This window comes from Lissotriton helveticus, chromosome 1_1, assembly GCF_964261635.1.
Source record: "Lissotriton helveticus chromosome 1_1, aLisHel1.1, whole genome shotgun sequence".
Classification (NCBI taxonomy): Eukaryota; Metazoa; Chordata; class Amphibia; order Caudata; family Salamandridae; genus Lissotriton; species Lissotriton helveticus.
In genome coordinates this window covers 1,260,201,424-1,260,226,486 of record NC_136057.1, presented here as the reverse complement: position 1 = coordinate 1,260,226,486, position 25,063 = coordinate 1,260,201,424, and the positions used below count along the sequence as shown (strand labels likewise).

Below are 25,063 nucleotides of genomic sequence, written 5' to 3'. Positions count from 1 at the left end.
TTCAGATTCTTTTAAATTTTTTGTAGTGATGTTAATACTTTTATTGCTGTATTTTGCTTTCTTTCAACTTTCTACCTTTTTGATTCATCCCCCTTTCTCCTCACTGAGCAGGTGGGTGAGTCGCATTGGATAGAGAATAGATTCAAATGGCAAACTATTGCCACAGGTAACATTTTTCTTTTTGCAAGCTAAATCTTTTCACATATTGTGCATTGATTATGGAGCTGTATTAGATGTTAGTAGTGGAGTAAGTGTGGGTGGTAGACAAAAGATGCTTTAGATCCTTCTGTCCAAACAGAATCCTGATTCACATAGATATCTACTCAATAGCTTTTAGGAAGGTTTGTACAGAAGACCATGTTGCAGTCATGCATAAGTCACTGACAGACATGTTTGCTTAGAAGACTGTTACCTCCAATTTCCTAGTGTGCTGCACCCTTGCGTCAATTATCTTTGGCTTTGCCTGCCAGTGAGTAACATGTTTAGATAATTTGAATTAACAACCTTGCAATTGTTTCCTTAAAAAATGGGAGCCTTTTGTTTGTTGCCCCATGTAAAACAAAAACTTCACATTTTCTGAGTAGCTACTCACCTGCATGCATGTATGTTAGCTCACTTTAAATCTAGTGCATTTATCATTTTTCTGCTTGTGTTTTTGGTTATTGTATAAAAGGGAGTACCTGAAGAGATTAGTTCAGATTAGTTCAGATGAAATTTTTCACAATCTTTGGAATAAACAGAGGGTCATGGCTACGCTGTACTTGTGTTTTATTGATAGCGGTTCTGAAAGGGTAAGGCCTGAAGCTCATAGACTCTACACAATGTGGTGATGGATTAAAAAGGCTGTTTCAGTGTGAGGTAGTTGAGCTTTACCATCTTCATTAGCTCAAAAGGCTGTTTCAAGAGCAGTACTAGCACCAGATTTAGATATGTGTAGCGGGGTGTACCGGAGGGCCTCGACCGGCTCCCCGAGTCGGACATCGACAATGGTCCGTGGGGCCCCTCCCGCAGGGAGTCATGACTTAACCCTTGTACCAACCCCCCCCCCTCTCTCTCCCTGTATCACAGGACTTGGGTGCCGGCGTGGAGGAAACGGGCGCACTGGACTGGCCCTTTAACTCAGAGGAAGATACGGAGTGGGAGGAGCCGTCCTATCAGGCCTGCCCTTCAAAAGAAGCCGACGCCGACTCTCAGGTGTGCTTGTTCACCTGGAGGCGGGGAGATTGGAGAGCGGTTCGGAGCGAGGAGGAAGCAGACCACGGGAGGAGAGTACTCCTGGAGAAACGAGCCGGACTTGACAGCGGTACCATCAGGACCCGACCACAGAGCCCGGGAGAAGAGGCGCGACGCGGGACTCCGGAGCATCTACTGGAGGAGGAATCCCGAGACCAGGGCGACGCTGCCTTCACCCCAACAACCGACGGAGCAGAGCCAGGAGGCCACCGATCCCGCGATCCGCCCAGCCACTCACCCAGGGGAGGTGCGTGGCTCAACCAGGTGCGTGACCGGTTCAGGGGCTGGGTAGGAAGACCACGTACGCTAGGTACGCCTCCCCGGGATGTGTAGCTTGCCATTGTCCCTAGCTGGTATCTAACTCACCCCCCCCTCCACACCTTAGGATCTGCACGTTGTAGCACGGATTGTACTGAACACCGGTGATCCCTTCACTCCCTGCCCCTGTACTACTTACGCGTTGAACATACGCCTGACCTGGTTTTGTTCCTCTCTTCTCTCCCTGGGGGATTGCTGGAGAGCCACTCCGACGGCCGGGACGGACTCCGAGGAGGACGACGCTCCACCCAGAGGACCGGAAGCAAGCCGGAAGAAAGAGAAGACACCGCGCCGTCGGAGAAGCCGGAGTAGGTCTCCCCGACGGCACCCGACCCGGACCAGTTGTACTGATCAGCTTTTTGCCTTAATAAAACCACAATTACCGAGAGTACGTCTCTTGCCCCTGTCTTCTGCGCCACAACCCGTCCAAAACCCCACAATATGACTTTACATAGGAGCTGGGGCTGACCTCTGTAGGCAAATTCTCTTTGTTTCTTCTATGAACCTTTTGTTCCATCGTGTCAAACAAAAAGATTCTTCCCTTAAGACCCCCAGAAGAATGAGATTATGGCTGACACGTGTAACTAAATATAGGAGTAAGATAGTTTACAGACTAGTAGGTCCATAAAGTAATTAATGGTTGTTTGATCCTCTGTTAAATGTATTTTGTTCACTATTGTATAAATCTGGTACACTTAGCTACATCACACCACCTGTGATAGGCCATCTGGATTCATTCAACAGCACCATACATCTGTCTGGTAGGCCTACATGGCTAAATTCAAGGTCTTCAGGAGTTAAGATGCCAGGTTGAAGTTTGTTGGACTTAGGTGACACATTTTTCCCCTTTAAGGAAAAGAGGTTTAGGAGGGGTGCTATTTTATTTATCCTATTTCCTTCAGATCTGAATACCAGTTTTGGCAGGCCCATTGTGTGAGTGCCAGAATGTTTACCTGTTTGCATTTGGTGATCAGTACTCGTATCAGGGGGATTACTGGAAAGACGGAGGCAAATGTTCTTGATCAATTTATCAACGGTACATTCCCTTTGGATTAGTGGTGTGGAAACCTGGTTGGGGAGTTTTGGTATTTTGTGATGGTGTGCGCTACAAACAGGCGTAGTTGGCGTTTTCTCCAGGTGTGCAGGATTGTGACTAACACCCTTTGTTCTAGACCCCACTTGTAAGACATTACTTATTGCCTGATCATCCTCTCTGCTTCAGACTTCTGCTGTTCTGAAAAATGTACTGCTATTGTTAGCATGTTTTTGGACATTCCTACTCTTCTAACTTGGATAGAGTGTAGTATTTTGTTCCCGCCTGCTTGTTGAGGTAAAATGTGGTGATGTTCTCTATTTCTTTAAGTCCATCACATTTGTGTAGTCTACTGCTTTTGCTGTCTACTGTCCTCTGATTCTGAGGACTCTATGTGTGCACATCACACTGTGTAAGATGCATCCAAGGTGACTGTAACCTTGGGGATTGTTTGTTTGGAGTCTCTGCCTATTGTTATGTTCTTCACTGTCCAGCACTGTAACTCTTTGTGCAACATATTTTTGACAACCACTAAATCATCCCAATCCCCTGTCACCTGTGACCACTGGTTCATAAAACACTCCTGTATCGGTTTCATATGTAATATGGCAAATGGTACTAGGGGAAAACATGACTCCATGTGCCCAGCTCTTGTAATATGTGTGGGAAAGGATTTCTTTTGACATGGTTAGCACTTACTATTTTTGCCTGTTATTTGATGGTAGTACACAGGGTTCCTGTCAACCAGGTCCCCTGTGCCAGTGCTTCTTCCCTTAAACATACCACAATTGGTACTTTTGCCCCCTGTAAGTCCCTAGTAAGTGGTACCCTGGGTACCCTATGCCCAGAAGTTTAAGAGGGTCCCCTGGGATCCCCTCATTAGGCCCATGCCACTTCCTTTGCAGTTTGCATGCCCTTATGCGTTGAAAAACGACAAAGTCAACATGGCACACTGCCTGGGTGCCATGGCAGCTAGCACTGCCTGCAGGTATAGGTAAGTCACCCCACTAGCAGGCCTCACAGCCCTAATGTAGGGTGCAATATACCACAGGTGAGGGCATATCTGCATGATTAGACATGCCTTCTATGTTATCATGCATCCAGACTGTCGGATGTCTTTCTCTTCGATGTTGAAGAGTCTTTCGAAGACAAATCGGTCGGAGCACCGTGTTAGTTTCTTTTTGACCTCGCCTGCTTTTGACGTTTGTTGGAAAACGAGGCAGCATCTGTGAGGCCTGCACAAATAACATGACACATTTGTCCTTCACTGGGAACCAAACACCCTAGGGCAGCGCCTGACTCTCAGAGGGTAGCGTTGCAGAGCAGTCTGAGGCTTACTCAAGGGAGGTGGTGTGGGCTAGTAATCGCCATTTGCAGGTGCGCAAAAATAACACTCAATAATTGATTGTCCAGTCTGTACTTTGCTTTATAAAAGTAAGAGTACATTTATTAAACACACACACCACTCAATACTATACACAAATTTACAAATATACATAAGCTGTTGGAATTACTTTGTGACATTGCATAACATCTCCACCCCTCCCGCAGGGGGGAGGGGTATACTTTAGGGTCAGTAGGAGATGCATGGTCAGGGTCATGTGTCACCAAGGCAGGTGTATCCCTGTTTAATGCTTGTTGAGGTAATGGGAGGGGGACCCCACTGGGATGGTGCCAGTGCGCAGGGCCCTCGCTCCAGGATAGGTTCAACATTGCATTGGGGGCAAGATGATGTGCATACATGGGAGTGGTGGTACTAGATCCCACCCTCTACATCTTAAGGGCTAACAGTCTGGGGTCTTCACCTAAGCGCAGCAGCAAGACTGCATGTTTACGCACACTTTATAATGACAGTACTCAGCACATTTGGATATCATTAAAAATGCATTGCAATTACAGCCCCTAAAGGCATCACAGATGATCACAAGATTAAGTTGTAAATACCGTCAGACACCCTAGCAGGAGTGTCTAGCCACTTAAATCTACTTTGCTTGTGACATCACCTTACACCAGTACTTCGCATTGAACATCAGTCCCTCTAAAAGAAATAACCATTAATAAATGCATTTCAGTGCAATTACGCCATTTCACCTCCAGGGGATGCCCTTCTCGAGACATCCCCAACTTAGCCCTTCAATCTTTGATGCACTTCTCAATGAACCCCCAGCTGCAGAACAAAAGTTCCAGCCTAGGAGTTGATGCAATCTTTGCTGAGAGTTGAGGGGTTATTCTTTTTAAATCCTCAAGAAACTTAGGGTGGGACTTCGCTTTGTGCTGGGGGCGAGACTGCGCTGCTCCAGCAGCTCCCCCAGCACCTTTTCACACTCAAGGGTGACCCCTCTCCTCTGGGGGCCACCAAAACGCCCCAAAAATTTAATTCCTCATGCCTTGCAAGGCATCATGGGGCGCTTCAAGCTCCTGCCGCTTTCTGGGGCCTCGGTGGGGGGCCCGGTCCCACCCCGCCCCCCGAGTAAGGGTATGCGACGCGGGGAGCCCACACCCAGCCGCTCCGCGCTTTGGTCGGGGGCCCGGTCCCACCCGGGACCCCCGCAGGCTCTCCACATTGGAGGGCAGTCCCCGGGACCTGACCCACCCCGGGGGCCGTTCCTGGACCAGCGGCGGAGCCTCGCGCGCTTTGCTGTCAGGGGGCCACAGCTCCAAGGTCTCTCCCCTTCTGGGGGCCATATCTCAGCCCCTAGAGGACCGATCTGCCCCATTTTTGCATCTTCTTGCTCCTGGCGGCGCCCCCCAGCCACTGGGAGCACTCTCCTTCACTCTCCGGGTCTCCAAGAGGGTGCACTCTGCAGGGAGCGGTCTGCACTGGCTCCCTGCACCAGCCTTTCGCCTGGCTCTCCTCCTGCGCCTCTCTTCTCCCTGCGCAGAGGCCCCTGCTTCTGCGCACCGGTCCTGGGCGCTTCTTCTGGTGCTGTTAGGGGCCTGGGTGACAGTCAGGGGGTCTCTCCTCCCAACTGCCCATTGCCAGGCTCCAGCAGCTTCCACCTCAGCAGACCACACCCCAGAGAGAGCTTCTCTTCCTGTGCAAGTTCTTTTTAAAAGTTGAGTAGGGGGCTGGCAGAAAGTCTCTGTGGGTCCAATCAAACAGCGACACAGCACTTCCCTGCCCCTGCTCCCTCCTTCTTGTCCAGCCTCTGGGTTTGTTCAAAATGGGAGTCCTCCAGTGTCTCTGGCCACATGGCCTCTGAAACACAACTCTTTCCTTCTTGGTGCAGCCTGGTGCCTGGCACCCAGGGACAGCTGCTAATGGATGAGCCTGTAGCCCCACCCATCTTCTTCTTTGTGGAGAGGAGGCCCTAGCTTGTGGAAGAAAGGTTATCAATCCATCCAGCTGAGGTCAACCCTCAGCCTGGGTCTGGTCATGGCAGGCTCAGAGAAATATGACAGTTCTGTATGACCCAAAAGCAGTACAAATATGACTTTGGACTCTGCAGAATACTTCTTTTCACCTACTCTACAATGATCTTTAGTGAATGTCTGGAATCTGTAGGCTTTGTGGAAGTCATTTTAGCCATGGGCCCCACATCCACATAGGGGAATAATGAAGTGAAAACACAGTAAAACGCACCGACTTTCCCTGGCATGTTCCTTCCCAGGGTATAAAGCCTATTGCTTGTCACCACCCAATTCTGCATAAGTACTGCCACACCATTCACTCTATAGCTGCTCCTGGACTGCGCACGCTAGGAATCTCCCCTGCGCAGCTCCTACACGTGTGCACACGCATGTACACCTGTGTCTGCATGTAACCAGCACGGTGTCCCATACTCCAGCTGCTGCACAGCGGCCTAGTCAAGCCAGGCGGACACCAGTAAAATCTCCATGCAGTCTCCTTCATTATGAGTTCACTGTGGCTCCCCCACAGTAAAAGCTCAACAATTAGGTGCTCAAAAAGCGGAAAATCCGGGCGGCCCCTAGTGTCAGAACCACCTTCTAACAACGTTAAAGCCTCTTTTCCTCGACTGTCTTTTAAAGTCTTGGATGTTTCAGGAGTCTTTACAGCTGCGGTTTCCCCTTCAAGGGATCCAAGGGCATTTTTATCTGTGGTTGCAACTGCGGTCATAGAGTGTTTCAATGCCTGGGCGCCCTTCGAGGATTTTGAGTCTAATTTTCACAACTCCGGCAAGATCTTTGAAGACTCTTCTCTCGATTCGAGATGTCTTCTTGCCACCATGTGTCTCGACGGCAACAATCTGGAGGTCTACCTCCATTTCACCTTCTGATCCTTCAGTGATGTTCTCTTCTTCCTCACTTGAGAGTCCTAAATCCTTGGGGTGAATACACCTGCAGGCAGAGGTTGCAGACCTGATGTTGGTCCTTCTGAGCAAACTTGTGAAGGCAGTTTTTGCAAAACTGGATGATGTCTTCTCCTTCACCAGGTACAGGGAGCCCCCTGCTCTGTATATATTACACCAAAGTAAGGTATAGTATGCACAGAGTACTGTGAATCCCCATAGGCTTACAGAGGCTCAAGTAGATAATACTAAAAGCTCCATCTGTGGTAGTGTGGTCGAGCAGTTAGGCTTATCAGAGGGTAGTGTTAAGTATAAATTGTACAGACTCAGGTAAGAAATGATTGCACACACTCAATGACTGAATCCAGACCAATTGTTTTGAATAGAAAGTTATTACGCTGTTATTTTATTTCTGGAACCAAGAGTAGTAATACTTTTCAAATGCAGATAGTTTTGTTTTGCGAGGCAGTAGAAAATACTTTACAGTAAAGAAATACTTTTGTAGAATCAGATTGGAATGGTAGAACTTTGCAATAAAAGTAGATGCAATCCTGTGGGAGAAAAACAGTGTAATGCATTAGCAGATAAGTATTCAACCTGCACTGTAGGTTCAGTTTCAGGAAGACACTGCACCACCAGCTGCACTAAGGGTGGCCAGGTGCAGAGGTCACTAGACCCAATATAAGTCAATGGGGGCTGGGGGAACCTTGAAGAAGCACTGCTTGCAGGTAGGTTACAGCGGTTTCAGGACATAGGTCACAGGGTTTAATAGCACTGGGGGACCACAAGGCAGCACCAAGGCTACACCACCCGGCACATGGGCTGCCGGGCGCAAAGTCAGTGTCAATGGAGGTTGCCGGTCGTTCAAAGAGGCTGCAGGCTCGGACCAGGAGGCTGGTTGAAGGTGACCACAAGCTGGACAGGTAAGTTGGAGGGCTAGGGGTGGTCAAGGCATCATTGGTTGAGCTACCCAAGGCTGGCGGGCTGAGGATGCAGGGGTACCTTTTGGTGTCAGATCTTCTGGGTTGGAGCCGGTCGTGGTCGGAGATACCCTTCGTGTTGAGGCTGCAGCCGACTACATGGGGTCCAGGAGAGGTCAGCCACCGATGGAGACTAGCTCAGTATCACTGGGGAGACTACACAGGCCAGGCGAGCCACTCAAACTCAGGCCATGGGCATCTGTGCAGTGTGGGCAGGGGTTGTGGATCCACCTGGTTCTGGAATCCTTGAAGATGGAGTTTTTCAGGTCAGGGCCACTGTCCTTAAGAGATGTTATGTTATGTTATGCACTTTTATTAGGCGCACAGCTGCTCCAGCGAAGGAGCGTCCTGGCGCCGCGACAAGGTAGCAGCACAACACAAGAAATAAAAACAGTAGTGGAAGTGGACTAAGGGAACAGGAAAGTTTTCACAACTCGACGGAAGGAGAGCAAGTCCCTAGAGGCACGGATCGCCGGGGGGAGAGAGTTCCACAACATAGCAGCGCGGACTTGAAAAGAACGTCCGCCGGCTCTGCTGCGCTTAACACGGGGGACAACCGCGAGTTCCAAATCAGCAGATCTTAAAGCTCGAGCAGGGGTGTAATGAACCAGAAGCTTGGATAGGATCCTGGCCGGGGATCCCTTAATTATTTTGTAGGCGACACAGAGGACCTTAAATTGGATCCGCTGAGCCACCGGTAGCCAATGCAACGATCGCAGGGTGCTAGAGGTAGGACAAGATCTAGGTAGTCCTACTACCGCTCTCGCAGCGGCATTCTGAATCCGCTGCAAACGACCAATTTCTGCTTGGTTTAAGCCAGCGAATAAAGAACTCGCGTAATCCAGCCTAGAGATGACAGTGGCTTGGATCACAAGTTGCCGGGAGGCGGCATCAAAAAACTTAAGCACTGGGCGAAGGCCTCGTAGGATGCCGAAACAACAGGCCGCCGTACGTTTAGTATGACATACAAACGTAAGGGAGGGATCCAACCATACTCCGAGGTTTTTAAGCTCGGAGACTGGGATAGGTGTAGGATCCAAATCCCCTGGCCACCATCTGCTACCCCAAAGTTCCGATTGCTTCCCAAAAATCATGACCTCGGTCTTACTGGCGTTCAGCTGGAGACAGTTGGATGTCATCCAGCCAGCGACCGCCCTCAGTCCTTGTTGGAATCTAGGTGCATCCACATCGGCATCCCCGCTGATCGTGACTGCTAGCTGGGTGTCATCGGCGTATGACACCATTGTCATACCCCATTGACGAACAACCTCAGCCAGCGGCCTTACGTATAGATTGAACAACGTAGGACTCTGCGAGGAGCCTTGGGGGACCCCCAGATCCAGCAGATGGGGTTTGGACTGATGTGGAGGGACGGTCACGCTAAAGGTCCGATTAGCTAGGAAAGACCGGAACCATTGGAGAGCGGTACCCGTGACACCAGCCTCCTCTAATCGACGCAGAAGGATGGGGTGTGATACGGTGTCGAAGGCGGCGCTCAGATCTAATAGCACCAGTGCCGCCGTTTGACCCGCATCAAGCACGGAGCGCAAATGCTCTACCATATACAGCAGAGCTGTCTCCGTGCTATGGCCTGCTCGAAATCCATTCTGCGTCGTATCGAAGATATCGGCTTGGAAAAGATGTTCCGAGAGGACCGCGTTGACATGCGCCTCAGTCACCTTGGCAGGCCACGGCAGAAGAGAAATTGGCCGATAGTTTTCGGGCTTACTCCCGTCCAGGCTTGGTTTCTTGAGAATGGGCCGCACCATGGCCTGTTTCCACTTGAGTGGAACTACACCAGATGTTAGCGATGCATTTATCAAGGAACATAACGGTGAGATGTCATGCACCGCCAGATCCTTGAACACATCCGGGCGGAGCGGATCTGCTGGGGACCCTGACCTCACTTGGCAAGCCAGTTTACCAAGGCTTTCAGTTGTTAAAGTCGGAAAAGAGTGCAATTCCTCAACAGTCAAGGGTTTAAGAGGTGAATCTGCCGGTGAACTGGCCGGCGGAAAAGCCCGATAGATAGCGTTCACCTTCTCCACGAAAAAATCCGCCAGAATTTCACAGTGCTCCACAGAGCTCTGGAAAATAGCAGTCACCTTTTTAGTGGTAAGATCTTTCAACACCTTGAAGATAGTTTTTGAGGGATTGGTGCTAGTCCGAAATTGTGAGGCGTAAAAAGCAGCGCGGGTTCTACACACTGCTCGATGGTAGAGTTTAACAGTGGCTTGGTACATGGCCTTCTCCTGGTTGTTGTAGGTTTTACGCCATGCCCGCTCTGCACGCCTACAGGAGGTCTTAAGTACCCGCAGCGCATCGTCGTACCACGGGCTAGTATTCCTGGCCCCAAATTTACACCAAACTGTGGGGATAAGGGAATCCAATGCCCTAATCACCCAGTTACAGAAGCCGTCATATCCTTGATCTATCGTACCATTTATGTCTAATGGGTTGGACGATAAGAGATGGTAAAACTCGTCCAACTTTAGTTTATTCCAACACCGTCTAGGGGTTGGACAGGCCACTGGTTTGGGCTGCATAACGGGTACGGGGCACTGGATCTGTATCAAGTAATGATCAGTCCATGCCAGCGGTGTAAGGCTAGAGATGCAGGCTTCTGTCAAGTTGGTGAAAAATGGGTCAAGAGTGTGCCCCCCTGTATGAGTGGGTTGTGCGACCATCTAAGTCAGCTGAAACGACTCTAAATCTGCAATAAAACTAGCCACCGAAGGGCTAGAGAGATTATCAAAGTGCAGATTCATGTCTCCAATGATGGAAAAATTGGAGCATCCAACAGCCAGCTTACAGATAGCATCTGGTAATGCAGCTCTAAAGGCTACCTCACTCCCGGGGGGTCGGTAGATCAATAACCCCGACCAGGTGAAATTGGGCGTGATGCCAACTTTAAAGATAGCGCTTTCGCAGCCAGTGATCTTCAATCCCTGCCACGTGCAGGGGTAACAGGACTTGACCGCGAGAGCTATCCCTCCGCCTCTGGAACCTCGGTTGAGTGTAAATACCGAGTATTCCGGCGGGAAAGCCAAGTTGACAATGGCTGTATCGGCATCCTGCAGCCAAGTCTCTGTCAGGCAGAATATGTCTGGCGAATCATGGCATAGCAGGTCGGAAATATCAAGATGGTGCTTTACCAGTGACCTGGCGTTCAGGTTCCAGATGCTGATTGTGGGAGATGACCCAGCTGACACCGTGACACACTCCTTGGTTCCCCTTCCAAGGGGGGCGGGAAGACTAAACCGGCCACAACCACATGAAAGGGGGCCACCTAGGGGATCCACCCGCGTAGTCTCACAGGACCCAGATGACAGACCGATGGCAACAAGGCTGTCTCTGTCATAGCACAGCATTATGGATCGAAGGATAAATCATAAGGGGCCACAGGCCTGCCCCGACCTGCACGTCCTGTCGCGGACGGGCGCAGACGGGCAGGACTCTGGCACGACTCCGGCCACGCGAGGACACGCCCGCTGCGCGATCCCGCTGCGCTAGGGGAGGAGCGTTAAATAGGTGTTCCCAGGCGGCGCCTGCGCACTGAAGCGCTGGTAGGTGGAAACGCCTTACTCCACTCACCCCACTCCAAGATGTCCGCCAAAACGTGCAGGGCACCCACCCCAGGACCAGACCCCCCCAAACGGCGGTGAGGGGCTCAGAATTATAGTGCAGGTAAGGGGGGAATTTAAAATACAGGGCCAAAATGCCCAGAGCCAGCAAAAACAAGATCTGGTCTTTAGTGAAGAGCGGCAGTTTTGCTGGGGTACTTGGAAGTCGCTGGCCATGGGACAGGAGTCATCTTCGCTGCAAGCTTGATAAGCAGGAGACGGGCTGCGGCCAAGGCAGTAGGTCTCTTCTTGCTTTGCTGCACAGCGTCCTTTTCATCTGTATTCTTCCTAGGTTGCAGGAATCTGAAGATCAAGATTCAGGGTGCCCCATAATACTAAATTTAGAGGCATTACAGGTACTCGCTGATGGTAGCCAATGGGGTACCTGCCATTAGGGTGACAACACCCGTCGGATATCCCCATCAGTTGGGATGGAGCATCCCTCTAACCTGAATGAGTCAAATCCTTCCATTCAAGGATTGCCTAAGAAGGGGGTCACCTCGGTCCAGGGCACCTTAGGGGTGGTCCTGGCAGAGGGGGGACACACCTCTCCTGACTACTAATTTTCCCGCCAACCTTTCTGCCAAAAGTGGGGCCTGGTCAAGGGGTGGCAGAGAACGGTGATGGATTAAACCCAGATCTGTTGACTGGGTGCGAGTGTTTGATTGGTTCAGATGCTCCGTCCATCACCACCCCCTTTTGTACCACTTTGTTCGCCATAAGTTGGCAGGGTATACTCAGACGTGAGTCCCTTGCTCACTTTGCCACTGGATTCAAGCAAGCCGGGCTGAAGATGGCTGAAATGAAAGAAAACGGTCCTCGGAAGCTTGTTTCCGGTCCAGGGAAGGCATGGCTTGGCAGTTCGGGCTGGACTGTTCCCATGAGGCACAGGGTCAGACTGATTTACATATGGCCATGTCTGAACTGGGGTGGCAGAGTGGGCTAAAGAACGGTGATGGATTAAACCCAGATCTGTTGACTGGGTGTGAGTGTTTGATTTGTTCAGATGCTTCGTCCATCACCACCCCCTTTTGTACAATCTCCCAGCCCATGTACTCAATATTGCTCCACTGCACTTGCAACAGGCCCGGACTGGCCGTTGCGGGCACCGGGCAATCCCCCGGTCGGCCGCAAGGGTGGGGGCCGTTTTTGGGCCCAAGGGGGCCGTTTTTGTTACAAGGACGTTTTTGCAGCATAGCTGCAAAATCGGCCCTGTAACAAATTCGGCGGAAAAGCGGCCCTGGTAAAGAGCTCGGTTGCATTCCCCCCCCCTCCCCCAGGCGAGGAGGGGGGGCCGGCCAAGCACTTTGCCGGGGCCGGTTTTGGTTCCCAGTCCGGCCCTGACTTGCAATGTCTGTGGATGGTAGAGACACTGTAGGGGGACATTGCTCAGGTAGCTATGCCATCACCTGGCCTCACCCTGCCTTAGGACTTTGAGGCCTGTAGAGGTGTGACTTACCTAGGTCACAGGCAGTGGTTGGTGGGCATCGCACACAGGGATGTGGGCCATGTCGACTCTGAAGATTGGGCTGCATCAAAACACAGTCTGCAACGGTAGTGTGTATATGTTTGGTGAGGGGCCTCCAAGGGTGGCACAATACATGCTGCAACCCTTAGAGACCCTCTCTGGTCACAATGCCCTTGGTATCACTGGTAACGTTTACCAGGGACTTACATGTGAGCCAGAGGTGTGCCAATTGTGAAAACAAAGGTTCAGTTTTGATAAAGAAGAAAGGCACTGGAAACCTGATTGGCAGGGACCCAGGGCGTACGCCGTCAAATTGAATCAGAAATCTGGCAGAAAAATGGAGGGGGTTACTGCAACAGAGCCCCACACGCATTTTAAGGATCCGTTGATGAAAAACGTCACCCTTTTCATGAAAACACTTCTCCGGTAGTTTCTTTCGGTGGTTCCTTCACTCGACTTTCGGTGAGCTCTCATGATTTTTGGGGAAAAATGTTCTTACACTTGTTGGAGTCTGCAGTATGCATCCAGACCCAATGGCGGAGAAAAAGAGGAATTTCGGACCCAACCACTAGATGGCAGAATAATGCACAGCGAGTGAATTCCAAAAATATTGAAGCTGAAAAACTAGTAACTCTGGGTCAGGTTTATGTCCAATCTCCACAGGAAGTAGTCCTATAGGGTATGTAGTCACCCCAGGGGTAAGAAGTCCATTGTCTTCTGTAGGAGAGTGACACTTGTTGGCATGATCACCCTCACTTTTAGCCTGGTATCTGCTGTCATTGCACAGGGTTTCTGACAAACCAGGGCTCCATGCCAGATCTTTTTTCCTAAACTGTACAATTGTTCCCCAATTGGCAATACCTTTAGTACCCCCTGTAAGACCTAGTAAGTAGTACCCCTGTACCTAGGGCAAGGAGGCTAAGAGGTTCCCTAAGTACTGCAGCATTTATTGTACCACCATAAGGGACCCCTCACCTCAATCATGCAGACTGCCATTGCAGGCTGCGTGTCCTGGTGCAGATAAAAGTGAAAACACAACTTGGCCCACAACCCTGTGTGCCATGCCTGCAGATAATGCATGCAGTATAAGAAAGCCACCCCTAAAGCAGGTCCTAAGACAGGGTGCACTATAATGCATGTACGGGCATATCTGCATGAGCAAATATGCCCCTATGAAGTCCAAGTCAATTCTTAGATATCAAAAGTTATCACAAGTTAACAGGGAAGCCATTTTAAGTAAATGTGCTGGACACTGGAAAAAATGTTTTCCCTAGCTACAGGATAGCTTCAGAGAAATATATGGGATGTGATATCAAAAACCTTTTATTAATTAAAAAAGAGGTGTAAGGCGCACGACCCGCTGCACATACGGGCATGGAGTTCCTCATTTCAAGCCTGGGCTAGGGCAAAGGGGACTGCCATCCCTGGGGAGGAAACGCTGAGGTTGAGGAAGGAGCCTATAGCGGCCCACTGGGAACAGATGCTCTGTGCGTTACAGTGGCTGGAAAGGGAAGGCCACATGAGACACGTGGGGGAAGTAGGTAATGACCAAGCAGGTGGATGCATGCCACAGGCTGTTGTACTGACAGGATAGCCTGGTCCCACTTTCTCCTACCCTACCTTGGCACGGGTGCAACTACACTAACACGATTATGGATGAGGAGCATATAAGGGGCCCGGGGGGGGGGGGGCGAAGGGTGGGGGCAAAGGTAAGGGGGAGGGAGTTATGCATGTACAAATGGTTTGAGCTGCCACAGTTATTGTTCCTTTGCTTTGTAAGTAAAACATCCGTTTCATTGCTCAAGCTGAACGATCAGCATTGGACCACACAAGTAAACGGGAGGTTGACACACAGCTTTTCTACTGCAATTTAAAGACTGTATCAGAACTGGCAGAGTGCAATACAGTTAGCTCCTGAGTGAGCGTTCTTTGTCTTATTCGCAGTTAAGTTTGAACGCACGTTAAACTAATGTGGCCACATGCCCATGTATTGATTAACAAGTTATACATGATTGCGAACTTCTGTATGAAATGCCTGGTATTATCAAGTGTAATATTAAAACAATAAAAAACAGATTTGTAAAAAAAATAAAAAAACTTGTATTAATAAACCCACACTGATTCCAATAGTGAGTTTATTAATACATGCACTCAGGCCGCTGAGAGTGCTTTCAGAGTGCATCCTCGACCCTGGGGGAACCCTGGTTCTAACCCCAGAAACCCAACTCCCACAACCAAGTATTTACATGTAAACCGATAACTTCAGTTCCTCCCATAGGATTGCATTGACTGCTCCTCTTTGAAAATTGTTTTAAGTGTGGAGTTGGTATGTATGGAACTCTGAGAAACTGCAAATATACAAAAACTGATTTACTTATCTTCTCTCTAGGAAGTGTCCCCTTGTGATATGTAGGCAAATCACATGGAGTAGAAAAAGTAACTTAAAAAGTAATCTGCAAAGTAATCTAACAGTAATTTCAACTGTATTCAAAGTATTTACAAACCTGTAATTCCGTTTGCTTGTATTGTCCAACTGCATTTCAATTGGATTTCAACTGCAATATATTATCTCACTTACCTGCGCCAGCCCTGGCTTGGCTCTACAAATAAAATAACTAAATAATTTTTTTATAACAAACAAATTGGTCTGAGTTCAGTCTTTGAGTGTGTGACATCATTTCTTGCCTGAGTGTGTACAATAAATGCTTAACTATCCTCTGATAAAACCTTACTGCTTACTCACACTACCACAAATAGAGCGTAAGATATTATCAACTTTTACCTCTGCCTGCCTTTGGGGAGCCACTGGACTCTGTGCACACTATACCTTACTTTGGTATAGTATATACAGAGCCAGATTCCTACACCTCAGCCATGCGTGCCTTCAGAGGGGGGTACCCGTGCACATCTATCTACTGGCAGTTCCTGCTGCATCTAATTTAGACTGGAGGCAGGAGCTGAAGATGTTCTTGCCCTCTTGGATCACTGACTTGGCCCTTTTTTAAATCCCTCTGGAAGGTGTTGTACGAGGCCTTCCATTTTCTCCCATAGTGGGTGGCAGTAGCGGTTGAGGAATGTGTTTGAATTTGCAATTCTCCCTTTGTGTAGCTGCTTCCCTTTTCCTCTTCCTTGCCACCAAATCCATTCTTTTGCTGGGAAGCATAGGCAGATAGAGGTTTGTCTTCTGAGATGGCATCAGTGCTTAGAGGAGGAAGCTTACCTCACAGCCTTGATCCTCTCAAAGTTGATGATACCGTCTTCGGTCTCCGACTCTCCACCCTCTGATGGTTCCCCTACTCTTCTTCACTGGAAAGGCATAGGTCCTTGAGTGATTCCTGCTTCCTTTGGCCGCTGGCCACAGCGTGGTTTGCCAGTCATTTTTTGAGTCTTGCCTTTAAGGTTTTCGGGACGAATTCTGTGCAGGCCTCGTTGTGGTCTTTCGGGAGACACAAGTTGCACACCTCGTGGTGGTCCCCCTCTGTGCGGACTGTGATGGCAGTTGGGACAAAATTGAAAATGGGTGTGCTCAATGCCTCTGCATTTTCCACCTACATGGTGCTAACTGGCAGGGTACCTGTCGGTGGTTAGGAAGGATCCCCTTCTCCGGCCTTCGAGTGCTGTTCTTCCTGGAGATTTTTGGTGTTTCATGGTGGAAAAAGGGAAAATAAACTCATACATTTTTGATGATTGAAGAAAAAGTGTGGAGATTCTCTGTCATGCTTCCAGACTCAATGGCAGAAAAAATAATCTGAAGATGGCGACTATTTACATGAGAGTCCGTAGTGCACGTCAGACGTCACACAAGGTATGGACTTGCCATCAAATGGTAGTTAACGACTCCCACAACAACTACAACAACAACAAAAAAGAGAAGACAAAATACGATTCCGACTAGATGGCGGAATAGATGCAAAGCATGTGAAATTCAGAAAAGGATTCATGCAGCAAAATTACCAGTGCTTAGTAACTGCCAATCTCATAACTTACTGGCTATGACATTGCCATCTGGGTTTCAGGGTCTATTTATTTATTTTTTTACACAAATTATTATCTAAATAAATCGAAAGATTCAAACGTGTTTCTGTCTTTAAAAGAAGAGGTTTTAGTTATTTCAAACCATTAGGAGTCCACCAATGCGCCTTTCTGTGCATGCATATTTGGCATTCCTTCTCCTACCTCGCCGCCAAGACCTGGAACACCCTCCCTACCCACATACGGCAGACCCAAGACCTACTCGCCTTCAGAAGACTCCTCAAGACCTGGCTCTTCGAGCAGTAGCAGCACCCCCCCCCCTCCCCTCAGCACCTTGTAGTAAGTAGCGCGCTCTACAAATACTCGGATTGATTGATTGATTGAGGTCTCCTCCAATCTCAGATTCTTAGGTGCCCTGTGTGCAGCTCACCCTAAGTCATTAAAAATATTCAGCAAGAGTTTCATCCCAGATAGGACTCAAAACATAATACATACATATGGCGATGGAAACCACTGTAGATCAGAGAGTTGTTGATCCATGGTCAATATGTGCTTTAATAAATGTTAAGGAACTTCCTAAAGCTACTTTAATAAAAAAGGTGTAATAATAAACAGTGTGTTGAGATCTCATTTTCTGCATTGGTGCTCAATTGGTGAAGTCTCTGCACCCATGCTCTTGAAGAAAAGGCCTGCGACAGCCAGCATCCCTGTTCATGAAATATATGTAGCCTAAGCTTTCCAGTAACTCTTTCGAAACACCTTGAGATTGTATACATTAATTTACCTCATTGCAGGATGGGCCCAGTGAATGAGAAGCATCACAGGCACACGGCTCACAGCCAGTTCCACTAGCCAATTTCCAAGTGTTCGGTGCACAGCGATCACAGTTCAGGCCAATCACATTTGGAAGACACTTGCACTGACCAGTTGTTTGGTTGCACTGACAATCGTCTCCACTGCAGTGTTCCTGCACGGTACCCAGGTAATTGCAAACACACCCTGGAAAGAAAAGATGCAAGAGAGGTAAACTAAGGAGAGAAATGCTAAAAAGAGGAACAAAAGCAAAAGGTTAGAGGTTCAGTCAGAGAAGAGAACAGTGAAAATATGTTTCTTTCTATGACTGCAATGGCTAAGCCTCGGTATGTGCACAAAATCGAATTAAAGAAAGCAATAATCCAAATGAAAATCACACATTTTCAAAAATATTTTTGCTAACAACTTAGATACACATGCTTGCGCCATGAGCACATAGGTTCTGTGAGGCATTTATTAACAAACCAAGATCAGGGGTCTCCGGCGGCGTGGCTTCGCTGAGTAGCGGAATGGCAGCAATCTAACGCGGCTCCGCCGGCCGAGCAAAGCAAATCCGTAATTAATCCGTCCATCGCATCTGAAGACAGTAAATAAGTGAGGCGGAAGGTGTGGGTAGAAGCTGGCATGCCCCGTAGGAGGAAACCGACGTTTTGTGCCCTGGAGCGGCTGAGAGACGGACAGCGCTCATTGCACAGCTGAGCTGTGGCCTGACGGCATGGTGAGACCGGGAGCTCTGGTGGCTGCGGATGGTCGGAGCTGGACGCCGTGAGCGGGGCAGGTGGAGGCCGGTAACACTGTGAAAGACTGCGACGGAGACCCTGCATGATGTGCACATACATGAGGCTGTGTGGGCGCTGTGGCCGTTAAGGAGCCGCTTTGAATGTAGTGAGATCGGACAGCGGAGGAGCTGAGCGCTGAGCCTGGGGGCCGTTATCGGCGGTCCGGGGAAGGTGCACTGCACGTGAGGAGAGAGGTCGAGGCGGCGACTGGAACGTGCGTGCATAAAGAGACCCCCCCCGGTGGGGCTGCTTTGGGTTGCGGACCTTCACAAAGATTATCCAGACCTGCGGGATTCCTAGCGGTGGCCGCCATTTGGTGGACTGGGTACCTGGCTGCCTCCAAGTTGTGCAATACGCGGCCTGAGCTGATGGAGTGGCGCATTGAGGAGTGGTGAGTGAGGTGTGGTGAAGGGTCGTGGATCCTTTCCGGCTTGGCAGAAGTGTAGTCCGTGGACAGACCCTGCGTAGTGAGTCAGCAGGTACCACTACTCATAGCGCGAGGTGCACGTGCCATATATAAAAGCTCGTAATCAGCGGAGGTAGAGGGAGCTGTGTGACACTGAGCTATGGCCACCCTGTGTAGCAGAGACAGATCTAGATGAAGAGATAGTGGAAGGGAGCTATTGAGATACACAAGCCTGTGGATCCTGATTGCTGGAAGAGGGGTCGGTGAATTGAAGGAAAAGGCAGATCTCCCCCGTGGTTGGAGCGCAGAAGTGCACCCATCCTATGACTGGATAGACCGTGAGGAGGCTCACGGGGCGATTAAAGCGGGCGCAGACCGATGGAGGGCATCAGGACCCTGCGGGCGATCCTGGACCCGTGCAGTTGCCAGAAGACAATATACGCACTATGTTCAAGGAATTGAAAACCAGTCTCCAGGGCATAGATTCCAAGATGGACACCCTAGCGGAACGCATGGATAGGATCATGCAACAGGTTGAAAAACAGGAAGGGCGAATGGGGGTACTAGAAACGAGAGTTACTGAAACGGAAGAAGGGCAGACCGAGTTGAAGAAAAAAACTGAAGGGCATGGACAGAGTGCTGGAGGTGATACAACAGAAGAATGAAGATTTAGAAGCGAGATCGCGAAGGAATAACGTGCGTATCACGGGGATTGCGGAGATGACATATCCAGAACATGGGAAAATACATAGAAACAATGATGAAAGACCTCTTTGGACCGGAACTCTCCACAATGTTGCTCATTGAAAAGGCACATAGTTCGCGAGACCAATCATAGCAAGAGTGTGCAATTACAGGGACCGCAACACGATACTCCGACTGGCCATAGAAAAGAGTGACATCCAGTACCAAGGCAACAACATTGCTCTGTACCCTGACTTGGCGCTGCAAGTCCAAGCGGCTCGCATGGAATTTATACCGGCGAAGAAAATATTTCAACAAGTCGGTATGAAATATGCATGGATATACCCGGCTACATTGCGAATACAAGGAGCTGGTAAACCTACCTTTTTTACGGACGCCAAAGCGGCATTAACGTATGCCAAACAACTAGTGAAGGAATAGAGGAAGCGGAAGGTGTCAGGGGACGAACAAACAGACACCAGACTGAGTGACCATGATTGCACATGAACTGGGGGGTTCCTAAACTACAATGATGTCGTGCGTATGGCGAACCACTAACTGGAGGACAGCTCATCGGTAAGGGGAATGATGTTGTCGCAATGAAGAACGTAATCTACACTTGCATAAATAGTTGACTTTCCATGTAATGATATGCTATAGGTATATGATGTGAAAGTCCTGTTCTTTGGGCGGGATAATATATGCTCGGCCACCCTGCCTTAAGCGCAGGGGTGTTGGCCAGCAGCCCCGCGCACCCCATGGGATGATTCCCTTTTGTTGGTTACATTATGTTGACTGTTTTTTGTTGGGGTAAGGTAGGGAAGGTGATACACCACCTAATTGGGGGTTGGTGTGGGTGCTGGGGAGAAGGTTGTTTGTTTAATCGTCCAAGCTGAGGCACTGACCAGTACACAAAGAGGTGGGGGGATGATAGGCTGCTGCACTCTCGGGGGTGTGCAGTACTAAAATCATATGACACTTCTGAGCGATTCGTAGGCACTAGCACTGTACCACGGTGGGAGGTCCGCAAATAGATACCATAGGCCTGGCACGCTACTGATTGATGCAACTGATTCACCTAGTTTGGCCAACATAAAGTGCATCACGTGGAATGCCAGAGGTCTGAATGACCGTAGAAAAACAAGCATTGGCATAGCCAATAGGTCTCGCTTGTGGGACCTTATAAGTATTTAGTTACAAGGATATTGTGCTGCAAAACAAAATACTTATAAGGTCCCACAAGCGAGACCTATTGGCTATGCCAATGCTTGTTTTTTATTCTGTCCCACGAACAGTGTATTATACTGTAACTCAGTAACTGTACTAATGCTTATGCATCCCATGGGTTGAAGTCCGTATAATTCACTTAGATGTTATAATTCCTGCAAATTACAAACAAGAGGTAGCAAACGATATGTTACTAGAGGAAACAAGCTTCTCGGCATTGCTGGGTCGGAGCAGCAGGCAGATGCGAGTGGAGCGCGCACTGGAGAGGGAGGGGGTGGGAGGACTAGGCAGCGGGAGAGAGAGAGAAGGAATATGCTACTTACCAGTATGCATCTGTTCTTGGCATAGAGGGCTGCAGAGTGGTACATTTATGAATAGATCGCCATCTGGTGTTGGGCTCGGATGATTGCACTTTGTTTTTCTTCTGGAGAAGTCTTTGTCGTCATAGGTGACTCCTCCTCTCGGTGTTAGTGCGCATGGGCATCGGCTCCATCCTTAGATTGTTTTGCCATAGTAGGGTTAGATGGAGTAGTGTAGTGTAGTACATAAAGATATGCCCATGTAAATGTATCTAAATAAGATAATGTTGGGACAGACACAGGTTTCCGGGGAGGCAGGGAGGGCATGTACCACTCTGCAGCCCTCTATGCCAAGAACAGATGCATACTGGTAAGTAGCATATTCCGTTCGAGGCATATGGGCTGCAGATGGTACATTTATGAATAGATTGTACAGCAGTTACCTCCCTAGCGGTGGTCACCAGTGTCTGTCGCAACTGTCTGAAATAGAGTTTTTAATACAGCTTGGCCCACTCTGGCTTGTTGTGCAGCCTGTACATCAACACAGTAGTGCTTTGTGAATGTATGTGGTGTAGACCAAGTTGCTGCTCTACATATGTCATCTAGGGGAATGTTCCCTAAGAATGCCATAGATGCTCCTAGTTTTCTTGTGGAATGAGCTCTAGGAGGAACAGTTAATGTTCTCTTTGCTTTAATGTAACATATTTGTATACATCTTACAATCCATCTTGCGATGCCTGCTTTAGAGATAGGATTGCCCTTATGTGTTGGGGAAAATGCTACAAATAGTTGTTTAGTTTTCCTGAAGTCTTGTGTTCTTTCTATGTAGTATGAAATGGCTCTTTTAACATCTAGTGTATGTAGAGCCCTTTCTGCCACCGTCTGTGGCTTTGGAAAGAAGACTGGTAATTCCACTTGCTGATTGATGTGGAATGCTGAAATTACTTTAGGCAAGAACTTTGGGTTTGTTCTAAGAACCACTTTATTCTGGTGTATCTGTAGGAATGGTTCTTGTATTGTTAATGCCTGTAACTCGCTTACTCTTCTGAGTGAGGTAATGGCTATAAGGAATGCCACCTTCCATGTAAGGAATTGTATTTCGCACCTATGCATAGGTTCGAAGGGTGGCCCCATTAGTCTGGTGAGTACTACGTTGAGGTTCCAGACTGGGGAAGGTGGTAATCTTGGTGGAATGACTCTTTTAAGACCTTCCATGAATGCTTTTATCGCTGGTACTCTGAACAGTGATATGCGCTGCCTGTTTTGTAGGTATGCTGCTATAGCTGCTAGATGTACTCTGATAGATGTGTACGCTAGATTACATTGCTGTAAGTGTAACAAGTAGCAAATAATCTCCCTTGTTGATACGTCTAGAGGGTTGATATTGTTATTAGTGCAGTGTATAGCAAACCTCTTCCACTTAGCTGCATAGCATGCTCTGGTGGTTGGACGTCTCGCTTGTTTAATTATTTCCATGCAATTTGGGGGGAGATCTAAGTACCCAAATTCTAGGATTTCAGGAGCCAGATCGCTAAGTTCAATTGAGTTGGATCTGGGTGCATTATCTCTCCATGGTTCTGTGTAAGGTGCATGGGTAGAATTCGTAGCTTTTGATGTGGCACTTGTGAGAGTTGCAGGAGCGTGGTGAACCACGGCTGTCTTGCCCACGTGGGTGCTACTAGTATCATGGTCATTGAATGTTGTTGCAGTTTCCTGACCACTAATGGGATTAGTGGGAGAGGGGGAAAAGCGTATGCAAATTTGTTGGACCAATTTATCCATAACGCATTGCCCTGCGACAGGTGATGTGGGTACCTGGACGCGAAGCTTTGGCATTTTGCGTTCTGATGAGTGGCAAATAGGTCTATCTCTGGTTGTCCCCATCTTTGGAAGAATGGCTGCAGTATTTGTTGGTGCAGTTCCCATTCGTGTATTTGTTCCGACTGTCTGCTTAAGATGTCTGCTATCTGGTTTTGAACTCCTGGTAGGTGTTCGGCTAACAGATAGATGTTTTGAGGAATGGCCCATCTCCAAATCTCCTGTGCTAGTCTGGATAATTGGAGAGAGTGCGTCCCCCCCTGTTTTTGAATATAATACATTGCTGTCATGTTGTCTGTTCTGATCAGGACTGCTTTGTGGATAACATGTATCTGAAAGGCTTTCAATGCTAGAAACACTGCCAGTAGTTCTAGATAGTTGATGTGCAGTGTTTTTTCCCTGCACACTCCACCTTCCTTGTACTGTGTATTTGTCCATATGTGCTCCCCATCCGGTGAGCGATGCGTCTGCTGTTATTGTCACCTGTGGAATTGGCTCTAGGAACGACCGCCCCTTGGTAATGTTTGTTCTGTTCCACCACTTCAGAGAGCGGTGTGTGCGGTCGTCTACCAACACCAGATCCGTAATCTGTCCTTGAGCCTGATTCCACTGTGTCGCTAAGCATTCTTGTAGCGGACGCATTTGTAGTTTTGCATATGGTATTAGCAGTATGCAGGATGACATCATGCCTAGTAGCTGCATGAACACTCTTGCTGTTAGTGAGTGTTGTGGCTGAAATCTCTGAATGATTGTAAGCATTGCTTGGACTCTTATTGGGTTGGGGTACACTTTGGCTTTTTCTGTGTCTATGGTAGCCCCCAGATATTGTTGAACTTTGTTTGGTTGTAGGTGTGACTTTGTGTAGTTCACCGTGAACCCTAGCTGGTGTAGTAGCTGAATTGTCTTTTGTGTGTGTTGCAGACACTCCTCTTGCGACCTGGCTTTTATTAGCCAGTCGTCCAAGTATGGGAAGACATGAATTTGTTGTCTTCTTAGGTGAGCTGCTACCACTGCCAGGCATTTTGTGAACACCCTTGGTGCCGTCGTGACACCAAATGGGAGGACTTTGAACTGATAATGTTGTCCTTCTACCACAAACCTGAGGTATTTCCTGTGGGCTTTGTGAATAGGGATATGAAAGTAAGCGTCTTTTAGATCCAGTGTAGAAAGAAAGTCCCCTTTCTTCAGTAAAGGAAGTACTTGTTGGAGCGTGACCATGTGGAAATGTTCCGAATTTATGTATGCGTTGAGAGGTCTTAGGTCCAGTATTGGCCTTAGAGACCCGTCCTTTTTGGGGATTAGGAAGTATAGGGAGTATACTCCTGTTCCCTGTTGGTGCTGTGGAACTTTCTCTATGGCATGCTTTTCTAGCAGTGATATTACTTCCTGTTTTAACAGTGTCAGGTGATCTTGTTTCATTGGACGCTGTTTGGGGGGGATGTTTGGTGGGGTAGCTGTGAGTTCTAGGCAATAACCATGTTGGATAATTTGTCTTACCCACTTGTCTGATGTGATGTTTTCCCAGACAGGTAGGAACTGTGATAGGCGTCCCCCTACCGGTGTTATATGGTCTGGGGGAAGCTCTATGAAGTCACTGTTTTGGGGTTGGAGAGTTGCGGTTGTTGTTGTTTCCGCGACCTCTACCCTTGTTGTTGTTACCCCTGTATCCACCTCTAGAATTACCTCTGGGTGATGTAGGTGTAAAAGAGGTTTGCTGTTGGTTTGTACCTGTACTTTTGGATCCTCCTCTATAGGTGGATCTACGAAAGGAACCTCTTTGTGTCGGCTGCTGCAATGCTCCCATTGATTTAGCCGTTTCTGTATCCTTTTTCATTTTTTCTAGGGCCTCATCTGTCCCTGTGCCAAAAAGTGTTTTCCCATCAAAAGGTTGATTAAGTAACGAGGTTTGTACCTCTTGTTTGAATCCTGACACTCTGAGCCATGCATGTCTCCTTAGCATGATGCTTGTATTTGTCGACCTTGCCGCAGTTTCTGCCGCGTCTAGGGCGCACTTTATTGAAGTGTTAGTAATTAACTTCCCTTCTTGTATAAGTTGATCAGCTCTCTTTTGATGTTCTTTAGGGAGATGTTTGATGAGTGTTTCTAACTCATCATAATGCGCTCTGTCATACCTTGCAAGTAGTGCTTGCGTATTAGCTA

General features: G+C 48.5%; 1 protein-coding gene across 1 annotated transcript in view; it reads right to left on the bottom strand.

Moving 5' to 3' along the window:
• Positions 1-25,063, bottom strand: part of LAMB1 (laminin subunit beta 1) — a 298,596-nt gene that overhangs the window by 112,419 nt on the left and 161,114 nt on the right. The window contains exon 22 of the mRNA XM_078680114.1: positions 17,662-17,876. Coding sequence (XP_078536240.1) covers positions 17,662-17,876 — 215 coding nt within the window. The remainder of the gene's footprint in view (positions 1-17,661; positions 17,877-25,063) is intronic.